Source organism: Rousettus aegyptiacus, unplaced genomic scaffold (genome assembly GCF_014176215.1).
Source record: "Rousettus aegyptiacus isolate mRouAeg1 unplaced genomic scaffold, mRouAeg1.p scaffold_m13_p_13, whole genome shotgun sequence".
Lineage (NCBI taxonomy): Eukaryota > Metazoa > Chordata > Mammalia > Chiroptera > Pteropodidae > Rousettus > Rousettus aegyptiacus.
In genome coordinates this window covers 79205352-79224143 of record NW_023416288.1, presented here as the reverse complement: position 1 = coordinate 79224143, position 18792 = coordinate 79205352, and the positions used below count along the sequence as shown (strand labels likewise).

Sequence of the window (18792 nt, the reverse complement as noted above, 5' to 3'; positions counted from 1 at the left end):
TTCAATTAGGGATTGTTGGGGGAAAAAAGACATGTTATTATGCAAATTAGTTATTTAAAATCTGCAAATAAAGAATTAGAATAAGACAATCCTTGAAAGGTTAGCCCATATTACCTTCCCTATTTGATGAGAATATGTTTAGTCAGGCAGTGGTGGTTTTTATCTCAATAAAGGATGAAGTTACCCTTTTACTTTGTGAAAACTAATTAAAGGAATTTTAATTTGCCTAAGTATATAGTAAATTGATTATCATTAACTAGGAATTTAGATGTCCTATCATTCATCACATAAAAGGAAACCTCCTTTTTCTTTGTCAGAATTTTTTTTATTAGAATAGAGAAACAAAACAATTAATAGAAAGTCAGTCAGATATCTGTGTTAACAGAATAAGAATGCCCAGGCTTATATTTTAGAAGGAAGCAGTTTAATCAGTGAACACCTGGGCCACTTCTCTTTCACCTGTTTTGAAGATACTCACTTTGTCTCCTCTTCCCTTAAACACAAGATCCCAAATCACTGTCTCACAATGCTGACTTTTATCTTTCCTTGCTTGGTTATTAGGAGGTTGGAGAGAGCATAATAAAGGTTTATAAAGTGCTTAAAGTACTATATTTTTTCTCTATAAAATAATTGAAATAGCATTTAGTTAAACAGAGCATAAGAAGAGTACCCAAAATTTAGGAGACTGCCAAAAGCAATGTGAAACAATTTTGAATTCCTGCATTGGATGCCTACCTACAATAGCAGAGCCAAACTGGGATCTAGCAGGTCACTCAGAACTATTGTTACAGATCATCTGGACTCTTCAGTTGGCAGAAACCACAATAGACTGGTTGCAGATAAACACTTGACTTTTAAATGTGCCACTAATGGGCATATCTGTGTTCCAGACAACTTTGAGTTAGAGTATTTCTGTGTTGAACATTAGAATGAACTTGTACTTAGTTGTTTTATGGTTCTAATTCTGCCCTTTGGGATTTGAGTGACCTTAAAAGATAGGAGATCAAGTAATATCACTAGAAGGAACTTGCTAGAGATGAGGGCTGCTGAAAACCACACTGTTTATATTGATGGAAAATGACTTAAGTAAGTGCCTATCTTGGAGAGAAAAACAGAGGTGCTGAACCAGCCAGGCCAAGTACAACCTGAGGCTCTATGGAGGGATGAAGTCAGACCCTGTGCTCTGTCTGCGAGAGATATGAGAGGAATTTAAGGCCATAGTGTTTTATAGCATCAAATGACCTCCTTAACTAGTTAGTGATTTAAAAAATTAAAAGTGTTCCAGGGATCAACTCTGTTTAGAATGCCCTCTTACTTTTAACTCTGCCAGTGATCACTGAGTCCCAGTGAAAGGGTTATTGTCGAGGATTATATGGAAATCTACCATAAGTCTGGTTTGTCCTTTGAATCATTTGGAAGCGGAATATATTTCTTCACTAAAAAACTTCTAGGATAAAAGTAGCCTCCAGTAGTGAGTAAATGTGAAACATTTATGTGTAGGGTTGATGCCATAATAAAAGCAGGGTCTGATTTAAACACTAAAAGGTGTGTACAAAGTTGGGATTGCTATTTTTGCACTAACATGCTCTATCTAAATCAGGCTGGTAATGAAACTATAATAAATGAAGAAACTCAATTTTAAATGTGCCCGAAAGAAAACTTTGAGTAGGTATCACTTTCGTCATTCAAATTGGTTTTCCAGTTTTATACATGGATGGTACTAACTTACTAAGTTCCAGTTTGTGATTCATTTTTTATCATTATAAAGTGTATCATCTATATTCTTTATAGTCATCTATTTCATTTCATTAAGTTAAAGCATATTGGTTTGTTATCTTGTGTCAAGGTTTATCTCAGATGAAGAAAGTCTTCCCAATGGATTTTCTGGGGACCAAGTGCCTAGACTTTTTTATATAAAGAAAGCTTACCTTTTACTTCAGTTTTTTTGGGTATCATAAAATTGCCATGTTCCTGTAAGCAGGTATCCCCATGCTATGACATTGAGACCCTCCGTTATTACTTAAAAGCAATCATCATTTATTTGCATCTTACCTGCTGGGATTACGTTATTATTCTTTCGTTAAACTTTAGTTTGGTAACTCTGTAATATAAATGCGACCTTAGAAAAGGCAGGAGTGGGCCTGTGGGCCACATTCATAGCTGTGTCCTGAAATTCAAGTTTTTAATGTCTTCCAAACTGAAGACAAATGGGAATTTATTTTTTAACTCTTCGGGTAAAAAGCATTGTATTAAGTTGACATGTGTTTAAGTTTAAGTATGAGTTACTAACTTCCAGGTTAGAACCTCTTTAGTGGACTCTTCTTGAAAGTGAAAAATTCTAATAATTGTAAATAATTAATTAATTAATCTAATAGGCCCAGAGAATTAAAATAGACTCATCACATCTCATTATAGTACTTACGAGGTATTTTTCTCCCCACCTTGGAAAATCTATAAACAAACCACATTCCAAGATTTTAAATGTTTCTTGGGATTTATGTTATACTATGGAGAATTTAGGGCAGGGTTCCTAAATCTTGGCACTAATAGGGCCAAGTAATTCTTCATCATGGGGGCCACTCCGTGCATTGCTGAGTGTTCAGCAGCATCCCTGGCCTCCACCCACACTAGATGTGAGTAGCACCCTGTGAGTGTGATAACCAGAATGTCTCCAGATGTTGTCACATGTCCCCTAAGGGCAATATTTCCCCCCAATTGAGAACAATTAATTTAGGGTAATGTATTTATCAGTTGTTTTAGTAAAGCTTTAAGTATACCATGGATCAGATAACTACAGAAATTACAGGGAAATGAGGGTACAACCAAGCTGAAATTTTTATCTTAGGTTACTTTAATTCATTTTTCCTTTGTCTCATTGCCTTAAAGTGGTGTGTGCTGGGGTGGGGAACATGGTGTGTTGTGTAACCGTGGGAACCACTGTCTTTGTCGCTTGTGAATTAATAATGGGAATATCTAAGGAGCCGTCAGATACATAAATCACTAGAAAAGAGAGGGATAAAACATAAAAGTCTTTCCCTTTTGTTTAGCAATTTATCATTTTGCCTGCACATTAATAAACAGAACTCCCCCGAGGTAAGCCCCTGGATGATAAATATTTCTCCCTAATTTCCTCAGTTGTAGCCAGTAGATCACAAATGGGAGGAGAGATACTTGTCATTGCAAGTTGCCAGTTCTTATCCTCCACTTCTTCCACAGGCAAGCAGCAATAAATAACAGGTACTAAGTGCAACCACAGGTAATCAGGTTCTGTTTTGTTTCTATAACAGGCACCAGATTCCCCAGCCCCAGGCTGTCAGCCAGGCCAAGCCGAAAACGTACATTGTCCATATCACCACTGTCCGATCATAGCTTTGACCTTCAGACAATGATAAGGACATCTCCCAACTCCTTGGTCACAATTCTCAATAATTCTCGTAGCAGCTCCTCAGCAAGTGGCTCCTATGGTCACTTATCTGCGAGTGCAATCAGGTATGTATTTTCCTGAAGCTGTTACATGTTTCTTTAATAAAACGTCAGCACTTGACTGCTCCTGGATTTTCAGTACTGACTACCTATGAGAAAGAATATTGCAACATGACACTGGGCCTGACCCAGGATGAAGATCAAATATTACTACAGTGAATTAAAGTCATTTATTAGGCCAAAAATAATTTTTTTGTAGACTTTAGTCAGTGACCCATCTATAGAAATAATACTTATTCAATTATGATGACATCCACTTCATAGAGAAAGTGAGTATGGCAAATCTTTTTATCCTAGCTTCTCTTTCTGATTATAGTTCTCCAGAGGAAAAGCTGACTTCGTATCTGGTTGTACAACACATGCAAGGACAGGAGCTGAAATCTAAAGACCAGGCATGGCATAATTCACTCCTGTTATTACTGGGGAAAGGCATGCACTGGGAGGAAGGCGTGCACTGGGAGGAAAAAAGAAAAGGTGATAGCAGAGTCTTTAGTCTCATGTAAAATAAATGTGGATGGCATTGGAAGGCATTTCTATTACAGGAAATCTAGAAAAAATAGTGTTAGCTGTAGTAACACACCATATTTACTAGAAATGATGAATATCATTGTTTTTCCAGTGTGTTCTCAATTGCAGTTTTAATTCTTTTCTCATTCAGTTATCATCAATGCTTCTTGGCAGACATGTTACTGTTTAAATATTATAAATCTCTATTTTGATGCGATGTTATGTTCTGCAATGTTTTTTGTTCTTTTAACATGGTCAATAAAGTGTGGAAACTTGGAACAAAGCAAATAACTCACTCTGCTTACATGATAGCAATCAGTAGATAGAAAGGGGTCCTTGAGGTGTTTTCAAGATTAGCCACTGTAGTCACAAATATAGCTTTGGAGTTGGGAATAACTGTAGTTAAACTCCAGCTTTGTCACCAGCCAGTTCTGCAAACCTGGCTCACAGATCGGCTCTCTGATGTTCAGTCTTCACATTTGTAAACTACAGACAAGATACCCATTGTATAGGAAAGGGGCACGTTTAATTTAAAGCTGAAGTGGATCTGCAGTTTCAGGATGAATACCCATATCCATGAATAAAACCTTGGGAACTGACCTTTGATGATCCATCCAGGCGATTAGCTACTGTGGCCTGGCTGTGCTATACCCCCGTGATCATCCCAGACTGACTCTGAGGCAGTACACCCATCTTAAAACCCTGACCTGGCTATTCTACTCTCCTGGCAAATATTCCTGGGGTTATAGAATGCCATTGACAATATCTCAGTTTGGTGACATTATATAATTATTATGTGGCTTGACTAGAAGTCATAGCATTAAAGTAATAGAAATGTGGCACCTGATGATATTCATACAGAATCACTCTGAGTATTCATTTCTTGTTGCTTCTTAATTTGTCTTCCCTCTTGCTCTCTGCCCAGCTATCTTGACTTTTTATAGCATCTACAGGACTTAGAATGTGGTACACAAATGGTCACAGTGCCATCTTTATTCTTACTCCAGCACTTTACTGGCTTCTTGTTCTCTTCACCTTTGCCCAGGTAATCTAGCACCAGTACTTGAAAGACTGTCAGTATACTGATTTGAAATTATCATTGTCCTCCACCTCCAAGGGACTATGATAGACCCTATTATTGTCATTAGGGCTGGAAGAAGAGGTCCCATGCACCCTATTGCAGTCAGAGGATCACTCAACAAATATTTCTTAAATGAATAAATGAAGGAGCTCTTCAAGTAGTACTTAGAATTCTAATCACTTTTATTAAAGGAAATTTCTATGTGACAGATGAATAATAAAGTTTTTCAGAAAATTACAATCTATATGAATAGAGTATCATTATGATACTCATAGATTGATAAACATATAGAGATAGAGATAGAGGGACGATGCAAAATAAAGAGATAAAAAAGAAATGTCTGTCTTAAGTTTCCATATGGTTCTTGTGTTTATATATTTACTGAATTATTCAGACTGATAAGAAAATGTCAGAAAGCAAATACTTTTTTTTCACAAAAGTTCATTGGCAAATTAAAACATACTACTTGATAATGTTTAACTTTTTAAAACCTATTGTTCAAGTGTGTTTCATGAATCTTTTTTATGTCATAACTAAAATGTAATTCAAAAAGTAACTCCATGCACTCAGAAATGATGTAAAATACTGTCTCGAGTTTTAACTTCGGTATCACCCTGAAGATAACTGTCTAAGATGAGATGATTCAAATTTATCAAATACAGCCTATAACTTTATAAACATCCAACTAACAGCATATTAGAAATAGTTTTCTTTCTGCTAATACTGTGCCCTAGAAATTGAACTGCCAGTGGAAGAGGTGTTTCACACGACCCTCATCTTCCTGTAGTCTTTTGGCAAATGTAATACACACATACAATCCACCAGTTGTGACTTTCTCACCTTCAGTTTAATGGCTAAAATAAAGCTAGTTTTATATCCTTAGTGGCTTTAGTTCTGGCATGGCCAGGACAGATAATGAAAGTGAGAGTTGGATGCACAGAGCTACAACTTCACAAGTGTGTATGGGTTTCTGTTGCCAGCACTGATGAGCTCTGCCTGGTGGGCCAAGGGCAGGTCGTGTTTTCTGCTTCATGCAGCATCAGCTCTTTCTGACAACAGAGTAAGGACATACCTGGCAGGTTCATTACCACTTCTGAGGAATGATAGGAACCAGCTTGGCCTCCATAGCAACTTGGCTCCGCTCTCTTGTTGGGGTCAACTGTTGTTTATGTTGGAGAAATGATGCAAAAATTAGCTGGGTGGGGAATATTGAAAAATAGAGGAATACAGTGCCAAATTACCAGTGTCCTCAAAAGTCTACTGGTAACATCTTCTAAGAAGTAAGAGACAACCTGCTCTTCCCCATAACCCCTCCCCCCATGCAGTATCAGTAAAATTAACTAAGAAAAGATAGTTTTCATTTACTCCCAGATGTGGTCATTGGTTTTATATAGTACTTCATTTTTTTCAGTTATTCATTCATTTCCCAAATACTTAACTGCCTACTCATATGTGCTAGTCACTGTGCTGGCTTTGGGCTTACAAAAATAAATGAGAGACATGACCCCTGTTCTCATGGAACTCATGGAGGGGAAAAGCCTCCAATCAAATATGAATGAATGAGTAGAGCGGATGAGGCCTTGAATAAGAAGAGTATGGTTGTTAAGAGGCTGTGAGCAGCCCAGAGCTTCAGATGACAGTAAACACAGGGAAGTTGAGCCAAAGCACAAGGTTAGAGGTAGGCAGGGGCCAGGTGATACACTACATCTTGCTTGGACCAGTGATCCCAGAACAGTAGGCTGCATTGTTTTAGGGACGAGGGAGCTGATGCTCAGGGAGGTTAGTAGGCTGAATCAAAGGCCCTCTACTTACAGGGCAGTACCTGTTAAGTCTACCTTTTGAACTCCCTCTTTATGTTCTCTGGGCCTTATTTCTTTCTCTCTTAGAAATTCTCCAGTGGGAGGTACAACTAAAAGGAATATCGTATGATGTTTTAAAAAATTCGGTTATACTTATATTAATATATGGTTTTTCTAATCAGTACTTTGAGGCAGATCTCATTGGAGAGTGTGTCACTGCTCTTGATGGTCCTGGAGGTTCTGTCTGTTTAGCTGTTTAGTGGCAAGTAGATTTTAAAGCCTTGTACAACACTTTCATCATCTGAAGCTTACTGTATTTTTGTCCAAGCATTATTCAAAGAGTGCTGTGCCTCAGTGTAAACGTTGGGTTCATACTTAACTTGTTTTGGGAGTGCGCAGGTCTTTATTTATATGCTCATTACTGTGAACATGCCTGGGAGATTTTGTGGATGAAGGTGGAAGCTTTATTGTTTTTCCTTTCTAATGCAAGTGCATGCATGTAAGTGTGTCTCTATGCTGTCACATACACAAATAATAGTAGCTGTTGGCCCATTCTCTGCAAAACTGGAAAGATTGTCTTTACTTTGAATGGCAGTGGTTGTGCAGTAAATTCCACAGCTGTGACCAGAAAGTGGATGATCTTGTTAGTACAACAGTCACAGAGTTGTTACTGATTAGAATGTCTCTCTCCTCTTAAAGTCAGTTTATCAACCTGTGGGGCCTTCATATTATAGCAGTGTTGACCATTACCTGATTTTACCTACAATACTGTTTTATGAACAAAAGAGCTAGGAGAGACGATATACTGAAAATAAGTCTCAGCATTGAATTCTTCAGCATACAAAAACAAGCTTTAACTGTCGAGGTTTCTTAATCCTGATACCCTGACAAAATTAATACATCATAAAAGGGTCACATGAGTTTCTGTTAAAGGTATTTTAGAAAATAACCTGAATTGAAAAAAATAATGTTTTTATAGGGAATTAGCATTGATTTTATATTTAAAACGCTATTTCATAAGAATCCAGAGGTACCACATATTTTTTACTCTTCTCATTGGGTAAGAGATGGCACCTTTTTTAGGGGGCGGGGTGGGGCGCCTTCCCAGTACCTCCCACTCCTGGCTCCACTGTGGTTTAACTCTGTAGTCAGTCTCGGGCCTGGCCAGGTCTGGGTCAGGCCCTCCAGGTCATGCATGGAAGGGTTCCAGAGATAAACCTGGAAACCAATGAGCCTTTGCACTGAAGCAAATATAAATAAAATGTGTAGAGTATTAACCAGTTACCACAGCTTCCCTCATCCTTTCTCTACATATATTGCATGTTAACACAAACGAACCCTGGCATTGTGATTCCATGGGAGTGAGATGGTCCATGGTAGCTCTAAGGAAGAACTGTGGTTTTAGAGAAGAGTTAAAATGTCACGTTGATTGAAGTCATTAAACAGTAGAGTTGAACCTTTTACTTTCAAGTGTGCGGTGACTGGGTGATCCAGCCTTTTGCCATCTTTCTTATAGTTCCTCAATTTTTTTTTTTTTTGACTTTTATTAGAAAACAGATTTCTTCAATATTGTAATCAGCTCTCTTTGTCCTTTCAATATAAAGGACAGCAGCAGGCCAATTTATGCTGCTGTATTTATTGTACCATTAAATTATCCAGCATATCTCCCTCCCTCCAATCCACCACCACATACAGAATTTCTAACATGTTTTTAAAACACACGGGGTTGTCTCATATGCTATTTTAATTGGACTTCATCCCTTTGACTTGAATATTAATGACTGAAATGACAACATGTATAGTAAGGTTAAATGTTTAATGAATTATTTTTTACAATGTGAACTTTTAAGTGTCTCCTATATATCATTTGAGGAATTAAATACAAATTTGATGTACAGATTGATCACAAAAATTTCTGTACAAAAAGGTTGATTCTCATCAATTTCTTGGTGTGAAAAAATATGTTTTTGTGAAAGTTAAGCATAATTATGGATTTCAGAGTTTAATGTATTGATTACAAGTAATATATAACTTTCCAGATACCGATAATTATTCTTTGGAAATTTAAATGGGATGTATAGATAGTACTCAGTTAAATTTGCTGAATTAATATATTAATATATGGTATGTGGTATGTGGATTTTATGACATATTAGTTCCTTAGCATCTTTTCTTTCTATTTTTACTTCAGATTTCAACCAAATTGGAGGTAGTTGTTGAGATTCCCAGACAGGAATTTACAGATAAATGAGGTGTTACTGTACAATGTTAAGAAACAAGGCCCAGTTTGCAGCATTTGACCACACATTGCCAAAGGGTATTGACAAACCTTTACCTCTGATGTTTGATACAAAGTAAAAAAATACACCAAAACTTTCCTAAAGATTCAGACTTTGGAAATTCTAAATCTTTGGAAATAGAACTGGTTCCCACTCAGACAATTGTTTATTGATCACTTTTAACCAATCTCTGAGCTGAATTTAAAGGTGGAAGTAAGTTATCCTTACTTAAATATACTCAGAACTTTGTCCCCATGTCACCACAGACACTGGAATGCCCCTTTAAGGCATTTTATCAAACAAAATTCAGTAACCATAGATCTGTTCTGATGCATACAATTTATATTTGGTGATGAGTACACCAGAGATATTATAGTCAAGGATCTAAAATCCACATTTTTTTTTCCTACTCTTTAGAAAAATAAAGGGCAAACTAACACCTGAATTCTGGCTTTATAAATGTAGCCCTAGAAGAATGTTTCTCAAAATGTTTTACAAGAAACACTGGTCTCTAGAAGCTCCTCCAAGTACTTGCATACTCTATGTAGGGTGGGACCTTGGGAATGCATATTTGCATATTAATAGCTCCAGGGTTCCAGACTCTTGAACTCTCATTCCTCAGACTTTTATGATCTTGGCACCTCTTTTTCTTTTCCCTCATAATACTTACTTTTGGATTGTTATCTCAGGAGGCCTATGACAGTGTTAGCACATTGCTTGTGGGAATCTGGGCCATCTGATACTTTCTTTCTAGAGATCTTATTTACTAAATATAGATTAGCAGTTTTAAGTCACATACTTATAAATGTTTCTTTTTTAAATTGCCCCATCTTTCAAGTCCTCATGTAGAAAAGAAATGAAAGATATAAAAAGTTTTTTAAATTACACTTTGTTGAACATTGATTGAAGAGTTCAGAGATTAGACTGTAAAATTAATCTATATTTAAGTGATCCATAGAAAAGAATAGGGTGAACAGAAATGTAAAAGCTTGGGATAGTAAAGGTCGGGTAGACCAAGTTTTATACTATGACCTTCTTTAGAGAAGACAAATTTGTAAATATTTTCCATAGTATCAATACTTGATATTTATAGGACATTATGGAATAAATACATGAACCATGTAGGAAGATTTTTTTGGGAGGTTTCTAAAGATAGAATTTATATTTTCTTTTGATTTCTGACCTCTATAAATTAGCAAAATCTGTTATCAGCTGCTGAAGTTCTGTAGAAAGAAGTGAATCTAGGCTCTAACTTTGTTTATATAATATTGTTTTACAGACACATCAAATTGTAGTTTTCAGAGAAAAACATGTTTTTCTTTGAAGTGACTGTTCTGAATGTGGTAGGCATGATAATGGCCTCCAAAGATGTCCATATTTTAATCCCTGGCAAAAGAAATGTTGTGGCTGTGATTAAGAATTTTTAGATGAGGAGGTTATCCTGGGTTATTCAGGTGGCCCTAATGCAATCACAAGGATCCTTATAAGAGGAGGCAAAAGAGGGGGTGGGGGTCAGAGTAAGAGGAGAATGTCAAAGTTATGTGGGGCCATGAGCCCAGGATATGGCAGCCTCTACAAACTGGAAGAGGCAAGGTACCTAAAAACTACAGAAGAATGCAGGCTTGCCAACCTGTTTGAGATTCTGACCTCCAGAGCTGTGAGATAAGTATGTGGTGTTTTAAGCCACTAGGTTTGTGGTAATTTGTTGCAGCAGAACAGGACACTAATGCATTGTGGAAGTGATCAGTCATTCATTGATTTAAAATTGAGTGCCTGCTATGTGCTAGGGAGTGTTCAAGGTACCAGGGTCAGTGGGGAGCAAGGTAGATCAGTGCCCAGCTTACCTGGACCTTACTTATATTTTATATAGGGCGAGAGAGAATATGATCTCAGAGAACCATGTGCTGTGGTGAGAATAAAATTGTCAAACAATAGAGAATGATTGGGCAAGGTGCTGCAGAGGGGTTTATTTTGATGGGGGAATTGGTCTTAGGAGGCCTTTCTGAGGAGGTGACATTTAAGCTAAAACCTGAGTGACAGAAAGTATGTAGCCATGCTGAAAGGGCATAGCAAGTACCTGTTGCAGAGAGTCTCGTGAGACAGAGTTTCTTAGGGTAACAGCTGACTACTACCTAGGGTCACAGAGCAGGTGGTGGCTTAGATCCCCTGGTCCTTACTGATAAGAAATTCCTTGGAGCTTCTTTTCATGCACATGGGAGCCAGGTGGTGGGGGCAGGAGGGGAAGGGACTTCTTTTTCTTTTTAACTCCCAGGGGCAGTGCCCAGTCATTGCCCATCTCTGCTACTTCTTAAGAAACTTGGTCAAGAACTCTGCAAGCTGCTTCGAAAGCAAAAGGAAGCATGGCACTCAAATTCATGAACCGATGCTGTGACCTAGTCAAGAATTTCTGTTTTGTCATCAAATTCTAAATTGGCTTTGTAATCTCTAGCAAGCATCCTTCCTTCCTTCCTTCCTTCCTGCAGCACCTCTAGGAGCCAACAGCAGTACCAGCCCTTCTGGGTCGAGCCCAAGCCCTTGTATGTGTCTCATTATCACCAGCTCTTTGCACGTAGAGGAGAGGGTTTCTGTTGCTGTTGTCTTATAAATAAGCAGTGACCGCTGAAAACCACTTGTCCATTCTGTATGTCCTCCATCCCTTGGAATCTAATAGTTGACATAGATTTTGGAGAATGTTTATTCCTGTCACTGGGTTTTACCAGCAAAAACGCAGCCCAAAAGGATGTTACCTAAATATGTTGTAAGCTTTTGTAACTCACTTCTTGTGTCTGCTGGAGAAAGGCTGAATGTACCTGAGAACAGGACTGCAGCCCTGGCTTTTGTCTTCTCTTCTACATCTTTTTAAAAGTAAAAGTGTACCTACCTTGTTTGGATACTAACGTTTGTAAATTGCTTACATATGAAACTAAGGGCATCTTCTTCTTTGTGAACTGTGTTCTTCAATGGTCTTGATTCTTAATTAGGTCCTCACTTTTTGAGTCCCCAACTTTGCCTTTTAGAATTGGAATGTAAGTGACTATAGGGGCCCGCTACGAGCACCTGATTGTGCAGGCTTAGGAAACTCTGGAAAGGTGTATGGAAGTTCCTGCAAAGTCTGTGCCACAGTTGTAAATGTATGTGTAGTCAGATCTATTTTTTTTTTAATTAATAGAATAAGGTAGTTAAACTTAGTAATACCCATTCACCAAGAGGAAGGGGGGTGTAAATCATTGTGCTTTTTTGATGAATGGCTTGTACACTGAAAAATAAATTGAACAAACTGGCATAGAGCTCAGTGAACATGAAATCAGCTATTAGAAGAAAGCTTGTGAACAAATTCTGAGGCAGATATGCATCTTTTGATTAATGCCCTATCAATCATCCACACAGCTACCTTTGCTAAGTTTTGCTGTAATCATTCATGGTTGCTTTTGGAAACACTGGCAGAAACTGTAGCACTGCAGAAACGGATTATTATTACTGATTTCTCCCTAACTTACTGTGAACAATGACTGTTTTCACCATGTTCCGGCTTTCCTTTATTAAAAAAATACAATACGAAATGAAAGGAGAGTTCCTCCAAGCCTGGCAAAATTCTCCTAGGGTATTCTTAATGATATTCAGTCTTAAATGGGCAAGCTATTGTAATGTAAGGTTCTCTGTAGGAATAATAGTAATGTAATCCCATTGAAGTTGCCTTTTATGGATTGTAGTCAAATAGGCAAAATGTGGAGTCACATTAATTAATAGTATGTCTTTGGAATTATTACTTAGTTGTTGAAATGATTTGAATTTTGTTATTGTAATATTATATTCTCAGTTATATTCTCAGCAATAGCAATTAACCCACCAAACTGGAAATTTGCATGAATGCTACCTTTGACATAACAAGAAACCCTGATTCAGTGTATTACATAGCAAAATGGGGGAAGTGTGTGTGTGTGCCCATGCATGTGTGTGTATGTTTTTTCACTGATTATTTTTTAAGAAAGAAATATTCATGAATGCGCTTATAGTTTTGCATGCATTTTTAAGCCATTGACAAATTCCTCGAGCACTTCATTCTTTTAAGAGGATAAATCATGCTGGCACGAAGGATGATTTGGCACTGCCTACTAGTCAAGAAATCTTTATGTAATAGAGCAGCTTCCTCAGAACTTACTGTAGCCTGGGAAATCCTGGGGACGTAATGAAGTAGTGACAGGCATTAGCATGTGTTATAGACTTTAATAGGCATTTAATGCTGTTTAGCTGGAAAAGCAAGCTCTGGCCTCCCATTGGAATATTCCTCCATCAGAGCCCATTGATCACCGATTTCACCCAGGAGAGGTTAATCCATCAGATTCTGTAACCAGACGGCACTGATGGAAATTCCTTAGGTGGCATTCTGGATGAACCAAGCTTTCCATCTTTACAAACAAATGAGTGATATGACAAGTATGGTGTTCAGAGCACATTTAACCAATTGATTTTCTTTCCTCTTGTAATAAGATCTGGAGACATATGAAAGTGCACAGTGTGAGCTGTGATTAAAGGAATTGTTCCATGCACAGGAAATACGGAACTGAGAGCCAATGAAAGTACTATAAAGCATGTAGTTACCTGTTCTCTTTTTTATCTAAAGTTTGTTATTGCAATAAATAGCTGTTATTGAGCCGATGCCTTTTGTTTCGTTTTGCTGAATCTTATTTCAGGTCTGTGTTTGTTTGCACACACGTGCGTATCTTGTCATGTTTCTCTTGAACTTCTAAAGATGTTTGTCAATAATTATTTTTATTTTCTAATTTAAACAGATAGACTTGATGCGATTTGGGATGATAAAACTAGGCATAAAAGTGCAAACATGGATTGCTGCACTAGTTTCTGCATTCCATGTCAGTAATGGTCTCCTGCTCTTTATTTTCCCCATGCAGCCCTGCCTTGAGTTTCACCTACCCTTCTGCACCCATGTCTCTTCATATGCATCAACAAATCTTAAGCCGACAACAGAGCTTAGGCTCGGCCTTTGGACATAGCCCTCCACTCATCCATCCTGCCCCAACTTTTCCAACACAGAGGCCTATTCCTGGGATCCCTACGGTTCTGAACCCCGTCCAGGTCAGCTCTGGCCCTTCCGAATCCTCACAGGTGAGAAAAACAGCTCAATGAGCCGGTTAGTCCTGGTAATTATAGAGGGGAACCATGCCACTCTGCCACTCTTAATAAGCGCTGTGACTTGGCATTCTCAGGACTTCCATATTGTTGCCTGTCATCTTCATTTTTGGTGAATATGCTGTTTATGTGCTCCTCATGAAACAACAGCTTCTTCAATTACAGTCATTTATCCTTGGTGGAAAAGTGGGCTGCTTGATAAGCTTCACTCTGACCCAGTGCTGTGTATACCCTCATTCAATAGAAATACATTCATGAATGTGTTGCTCTCATTTGGTCACTGTCTGCTGGTACTTAGAATCATGTGATAACTTCAGAGTACGAATAAAACTGCTGTGCCCTCTGTTCTTACCTCCACACTGATAATGCTCAGAGAAGAATCTGGATTCTCTAATTAAAGAACTTTGCCAACAGTTCATGTTGGTTTTCTACCCATCTCACAACTTTGTTCTTTTGAATACACTGTTGATGCTCATTGAAGCCCAGTCCCTCGGCGCTATCCTTTTTGCTTTTAAAAGCCACAGGGAGATTATGCTCATGAGGTAAAAATGAGGAGCTGCCTCATGAATTTATTTTCTAGCTTTGAACACATTATGAACTCTGCTACCATGGGATTGGAATGTTATCAGTCATTAGTTAGTGCCAAATAAGCCTGCTTGTTTCAAATTGCATGTTTTAGCAAGTGATCCTGCTTATTGATCAAAACCTAATTTTGTCCTGTCCCTGCAATTGTGATCAGCAGAACAAGCCCACAAGTGAGTCTGCGGTGAGCAGTACTGGCGACCTGATGCACAACAAGCGGTCCAAGATCAAACCTGATGAGGACCTCCCCAGCCCTGGGCCACGGGGTCAGCAGGTGAGGCACCCAGGTTCTGCACTTGACAGAAGACCAGTTACAAAGTCTGACTTAATTCGTTTCTCTGGCTCAGAAGCAAACAAAAAATGCAGGAAGCTATATGGGTTATAAACTGCTTCATAGGTTAAGTAGTTGGATTAATTTGTTACTGACCACCAATGTGACCAGGCTTCAGTCTTTAGTCCCAGTCTTGGGCCTGAAATGATAAGCTTTTGGCCCTAAGCCTGAGCCGGGCAGAGCTAGTGATGTTCGCTATACCGATCATGTTCTTATTTGTACTTATTTTGCCACTTCCCACTTTCCAGGAGAGCCTGGAGAACGGGGAGGGATCAAGGCACAACCAACCTAACCTAAGAATACTTAGTTTCCGGGCCTTTACCCAAAGCCTTGAAAGGACGAGTTTAGAAATTCCAATCTGGTCTCTACTCTAGTCACTTAAATCCTCTGAACCTCAGTTTAAAGATGCATATATTACTGTAATACCAGCTCCTAAGGTCCCTGTGCCTGACACAGGAAGGAGGTCAATGAATATTAATCACGAGATAGGCTGAATAAGAGTGTGGACATCCATAGAATCTGGACTTTGCTATGGCTAGGTGGTTTCTGCCCAAAACCTTATACTGAGAATGGAATGAATGGATGTTATGGGTTCTGAAATCCATCCTTCCTCTTGCATTCTGCTAGCCAACTCTTATATACAGTTGTATACAGTTTTTGTCATCTAGCCCCAGATTAGAACTGGAATCCACACGTAATTGTCTCCCAGAATTCTAGAAATTCTTTGTGTTTTAATTGCTTTAAAGGTCCTAAGAAGACCAGGACAGACTATACCCTCCAAGTGTTAGATGCTATGGTTCTTGTGCAGACAGTATACCCTTCGAGATCAGAGGTTGAACCCTATAAAATCCACTGAGTGCCTCTCACACCCTGGATTCTAAAATATGAGAATGAACAAATTAATATACTGAAAAGAATCTATCTGAAAGAGAAGGACCAATCTTTTGGCTAAAGACAACATGACCTAGTTTATTGCTTCTCTTATGGGATGACAGATTTTTTCCACCTTGGTATTCAAGGACAGCAAAGTTTGGCCTCAACTTTTTATCATTGTTATTGTTTGGGTTGTTGTCTTTAATCACAAGTTAACAATCTCTGAAGAAGTATTTGGTAAACCTGAAAAAATACAAATGATTCCATATGTTTGACTTCTATTCATAAAACCTGGTTGACAGACCTGACCTCTATTTTATTTTCACTGAAAAATTGCATCAGGAGGAAAAGAAACCTAAATCAAGTTTTTCTACTCTCTTATTCCCATTTTGTCTTATCCTCCTGCCTTTCAGGAACAGCCAGAAGGAACCACCCTGGTGAAAGAGGAAGGGGACAAAGATGAAAGCAAGCAAGAGCCTGAAGTCATCTATGAGACAAATTGCCACTGGGAAGGCTGCACCAAGGAGTTTGACACCCAGGAGCAGCTGGTGCATGTAAGTGAAGGGGACTTGGGAACTGGGCTTTACAACTATGTGACCTTTCTGTGGGATCATCTTCCTTGACCCTGCGCTGAGTCAAGTTTCTTAGCTAGCAGCATTGCGAACTGGAGAGGCCTTTATGACTTCCTGAGAATAAAGAGAACTCTGTGCCACAGTGCTTGACCTATTCAATCAGCTAAAGCTTAGTGTAAAATTCAATAAAGTCTTCAACAGAGAATGTAATGACTCTGATCCTGTAAGCCAGAGAACACTATTTGAGTTAGTGACTTTGATGGTTATTGAGTAATAGTAAGCTGGACATGAATTATTATTAACCTTTAACCAAGTTTGAGTCTCCTTTCCAAGACCCAGTAAAACATAAAAGATTGTAGAGGTGGGGGATTCCTTTTTTTCACTTTACCTTCCTCTCCCAAACCCTCATTGCCTCAGGAATCTCCCACTGTTTCATGCAGCAATTAGTACTCCGTGTGAGATAGTTAGATGCTTGGGGCGAGCCATTGGCACAGCTTCTTGACTTGAGGCCAACCATTGCAAGGCTAATAGTTTCATGGAAAAAGTGATATGTATTGTAAAATGTGTTTAATGGTGTCTATTTTTGAAAACTGCAGTGTAGTCAGACTGAGAACCACACCTTCTCCTGCCATACCAGCTTCAGAAGTCTTTTCCCTTCCTCCCTTGTGTATCATTTCAAATAATGCTTAGTGTGCCCCGACCCCGTGCATACACACCTGATTAGCCATACGTTCTTCGCCAGTGTTTTCCTTTTATTCGGCACTTTTTCTCAGGCCAATAGAGTCTCCCTGGCAAATGGGACCAGGAGCTGCTGAAATGGAAGGGCATTTAGATAATCAAGAATAAAAAGATGTGGTTCACACACTCCAGTGCAGAAGGACAGGGTCCCATTAAGACATTATGGATGGTTTGCTAAGTGTGGCAGTTTCATGAGCTTTTAATATGATGGAAAATCTGACAGACCAGCTTTTATTGTGATTACCCCTCCCCATACACATACTCCATTCTCTTCTATAGTAACTTTTTAAATTTGAGATGATCCATATTTGTTGATAACCTTCCTCCATTTAAACACTAAGATTATTTTTTAAAACACTAAAAGTATAAAATTCCTCACACATCCCCCATGTTTCATAGGCTATATGAGCTTTTGAAGTCTGTCTTGCAACTTGGCCCATTCTGTGTGATATGTTCCACACATTGCAGTTACCTTATAGTGTTAAATATATGGTTTGTCTGTTTTGAGCTCTGTTGTATATATAACGTTTTGAGTATTTAACATGACATCAGCAGGGTTCCCCCCTATTTCATTTTTAATTGTATCTCTATAATGGTAAAGGAGGAATTATAGATTTATCAGCACAGCAAAAAACTAGAATATCAGATGTTCTTAATTAAGGTGTATTTCTAGATTTTTCTGTGAACTTAATTTTTTTTTCTCTTTAATTTGATGCAAGTGTTATTTTTTAAGCCAAGCCTGACTTAATCGCCCTTCATTCTGGTTGTTTTAATGGAAACCACAAACATTGTCTTATTAAAGGGAAAAAGAAGTTTTGAATTTTTCTTTTAATGTAGAGAAACAGTCCCAAAGCATAGAGTGTGCTCAGAATACTGAGTGATATAATGAGTGCACAACATAAATGAGGAGAGTCGTTTGTATAAAAACTGCCATCATAACTGAGATATTGGTGGTGCTGCTTGCTTGTTAAAATGTCCTTCTGAGAGATGATGTAGTCTCCTGATGCCTTTTCTGTGGGTAAGTCATTGTAGTTTTCAACATATGCTGTGATTATGGTTCAGACATTATCAAATGAGGAAAGAAATAAGAGCTTGTTCTAAGCCTACATTTAAAGGGAATTGTGCTCCTCATTAGGGGCAAGGTTGGAGGTAGTGTTTTTTGGGTTGTGATAATAAACCTTTTTGCTGGCCTCTTAATGTGAAGGCTTTTTAAAAACAGTGGATGTTGCGGGTATTTGTATTTAATCTCAGTGGAGAAAGGTTTTTGGTAGTAGTGTTATTTTAATAGAGAGATCTGAGTAATTTTAAGGTAATGGTGCTTAAACTATCAATTGATCACATGTTGTCTGTTTTATTGTAAAAATATGAATGAAGATATACAGTGGAATTTTTTTTTATT

At 38.2% G+C, this 18792-nt stretch overlaps 1 protein-coding gene across 11 annotated transcripts in view; it reads left to right on the top strand.

Annotated features, from left to right (window-relative positions):
* GLI3 (GLI family zinc finger 3) overlaps nucleotides 1-18792 on the top strand; it is a 264929-nt gene that overhangs the window by 188252 nt on the left and 57885 nt on the right. For 9 of the 11 annotated variants that reach the window (XM_036231040.1, XM_036231035.1, XM_036231037.1 and 6 more), the window contains 4 exons: nucleotides 3288-3489; nucleotides 14060-14273; nucleotides 15037-15153; nucleotides 16497-16637. In XM_036231040.1, the coding sequence (XP_036086933.1) occupies nucleotides 3288-3489; nucleotides 14060-14273; nucleotides 15037-15153; nucleotides 16497-16637 (674 nt within the window). The remainder of the gene's footprint in view (nucleotides 1-3287; nucleotides 3490-14059; nucleotides 14274-15036; nucleotides 15154-16496; nucleotides 16638-18792) is intronic. The other 2 variants (XM_036231042.1, XM_036231036.1) reach the window with 1 other exon arrangement.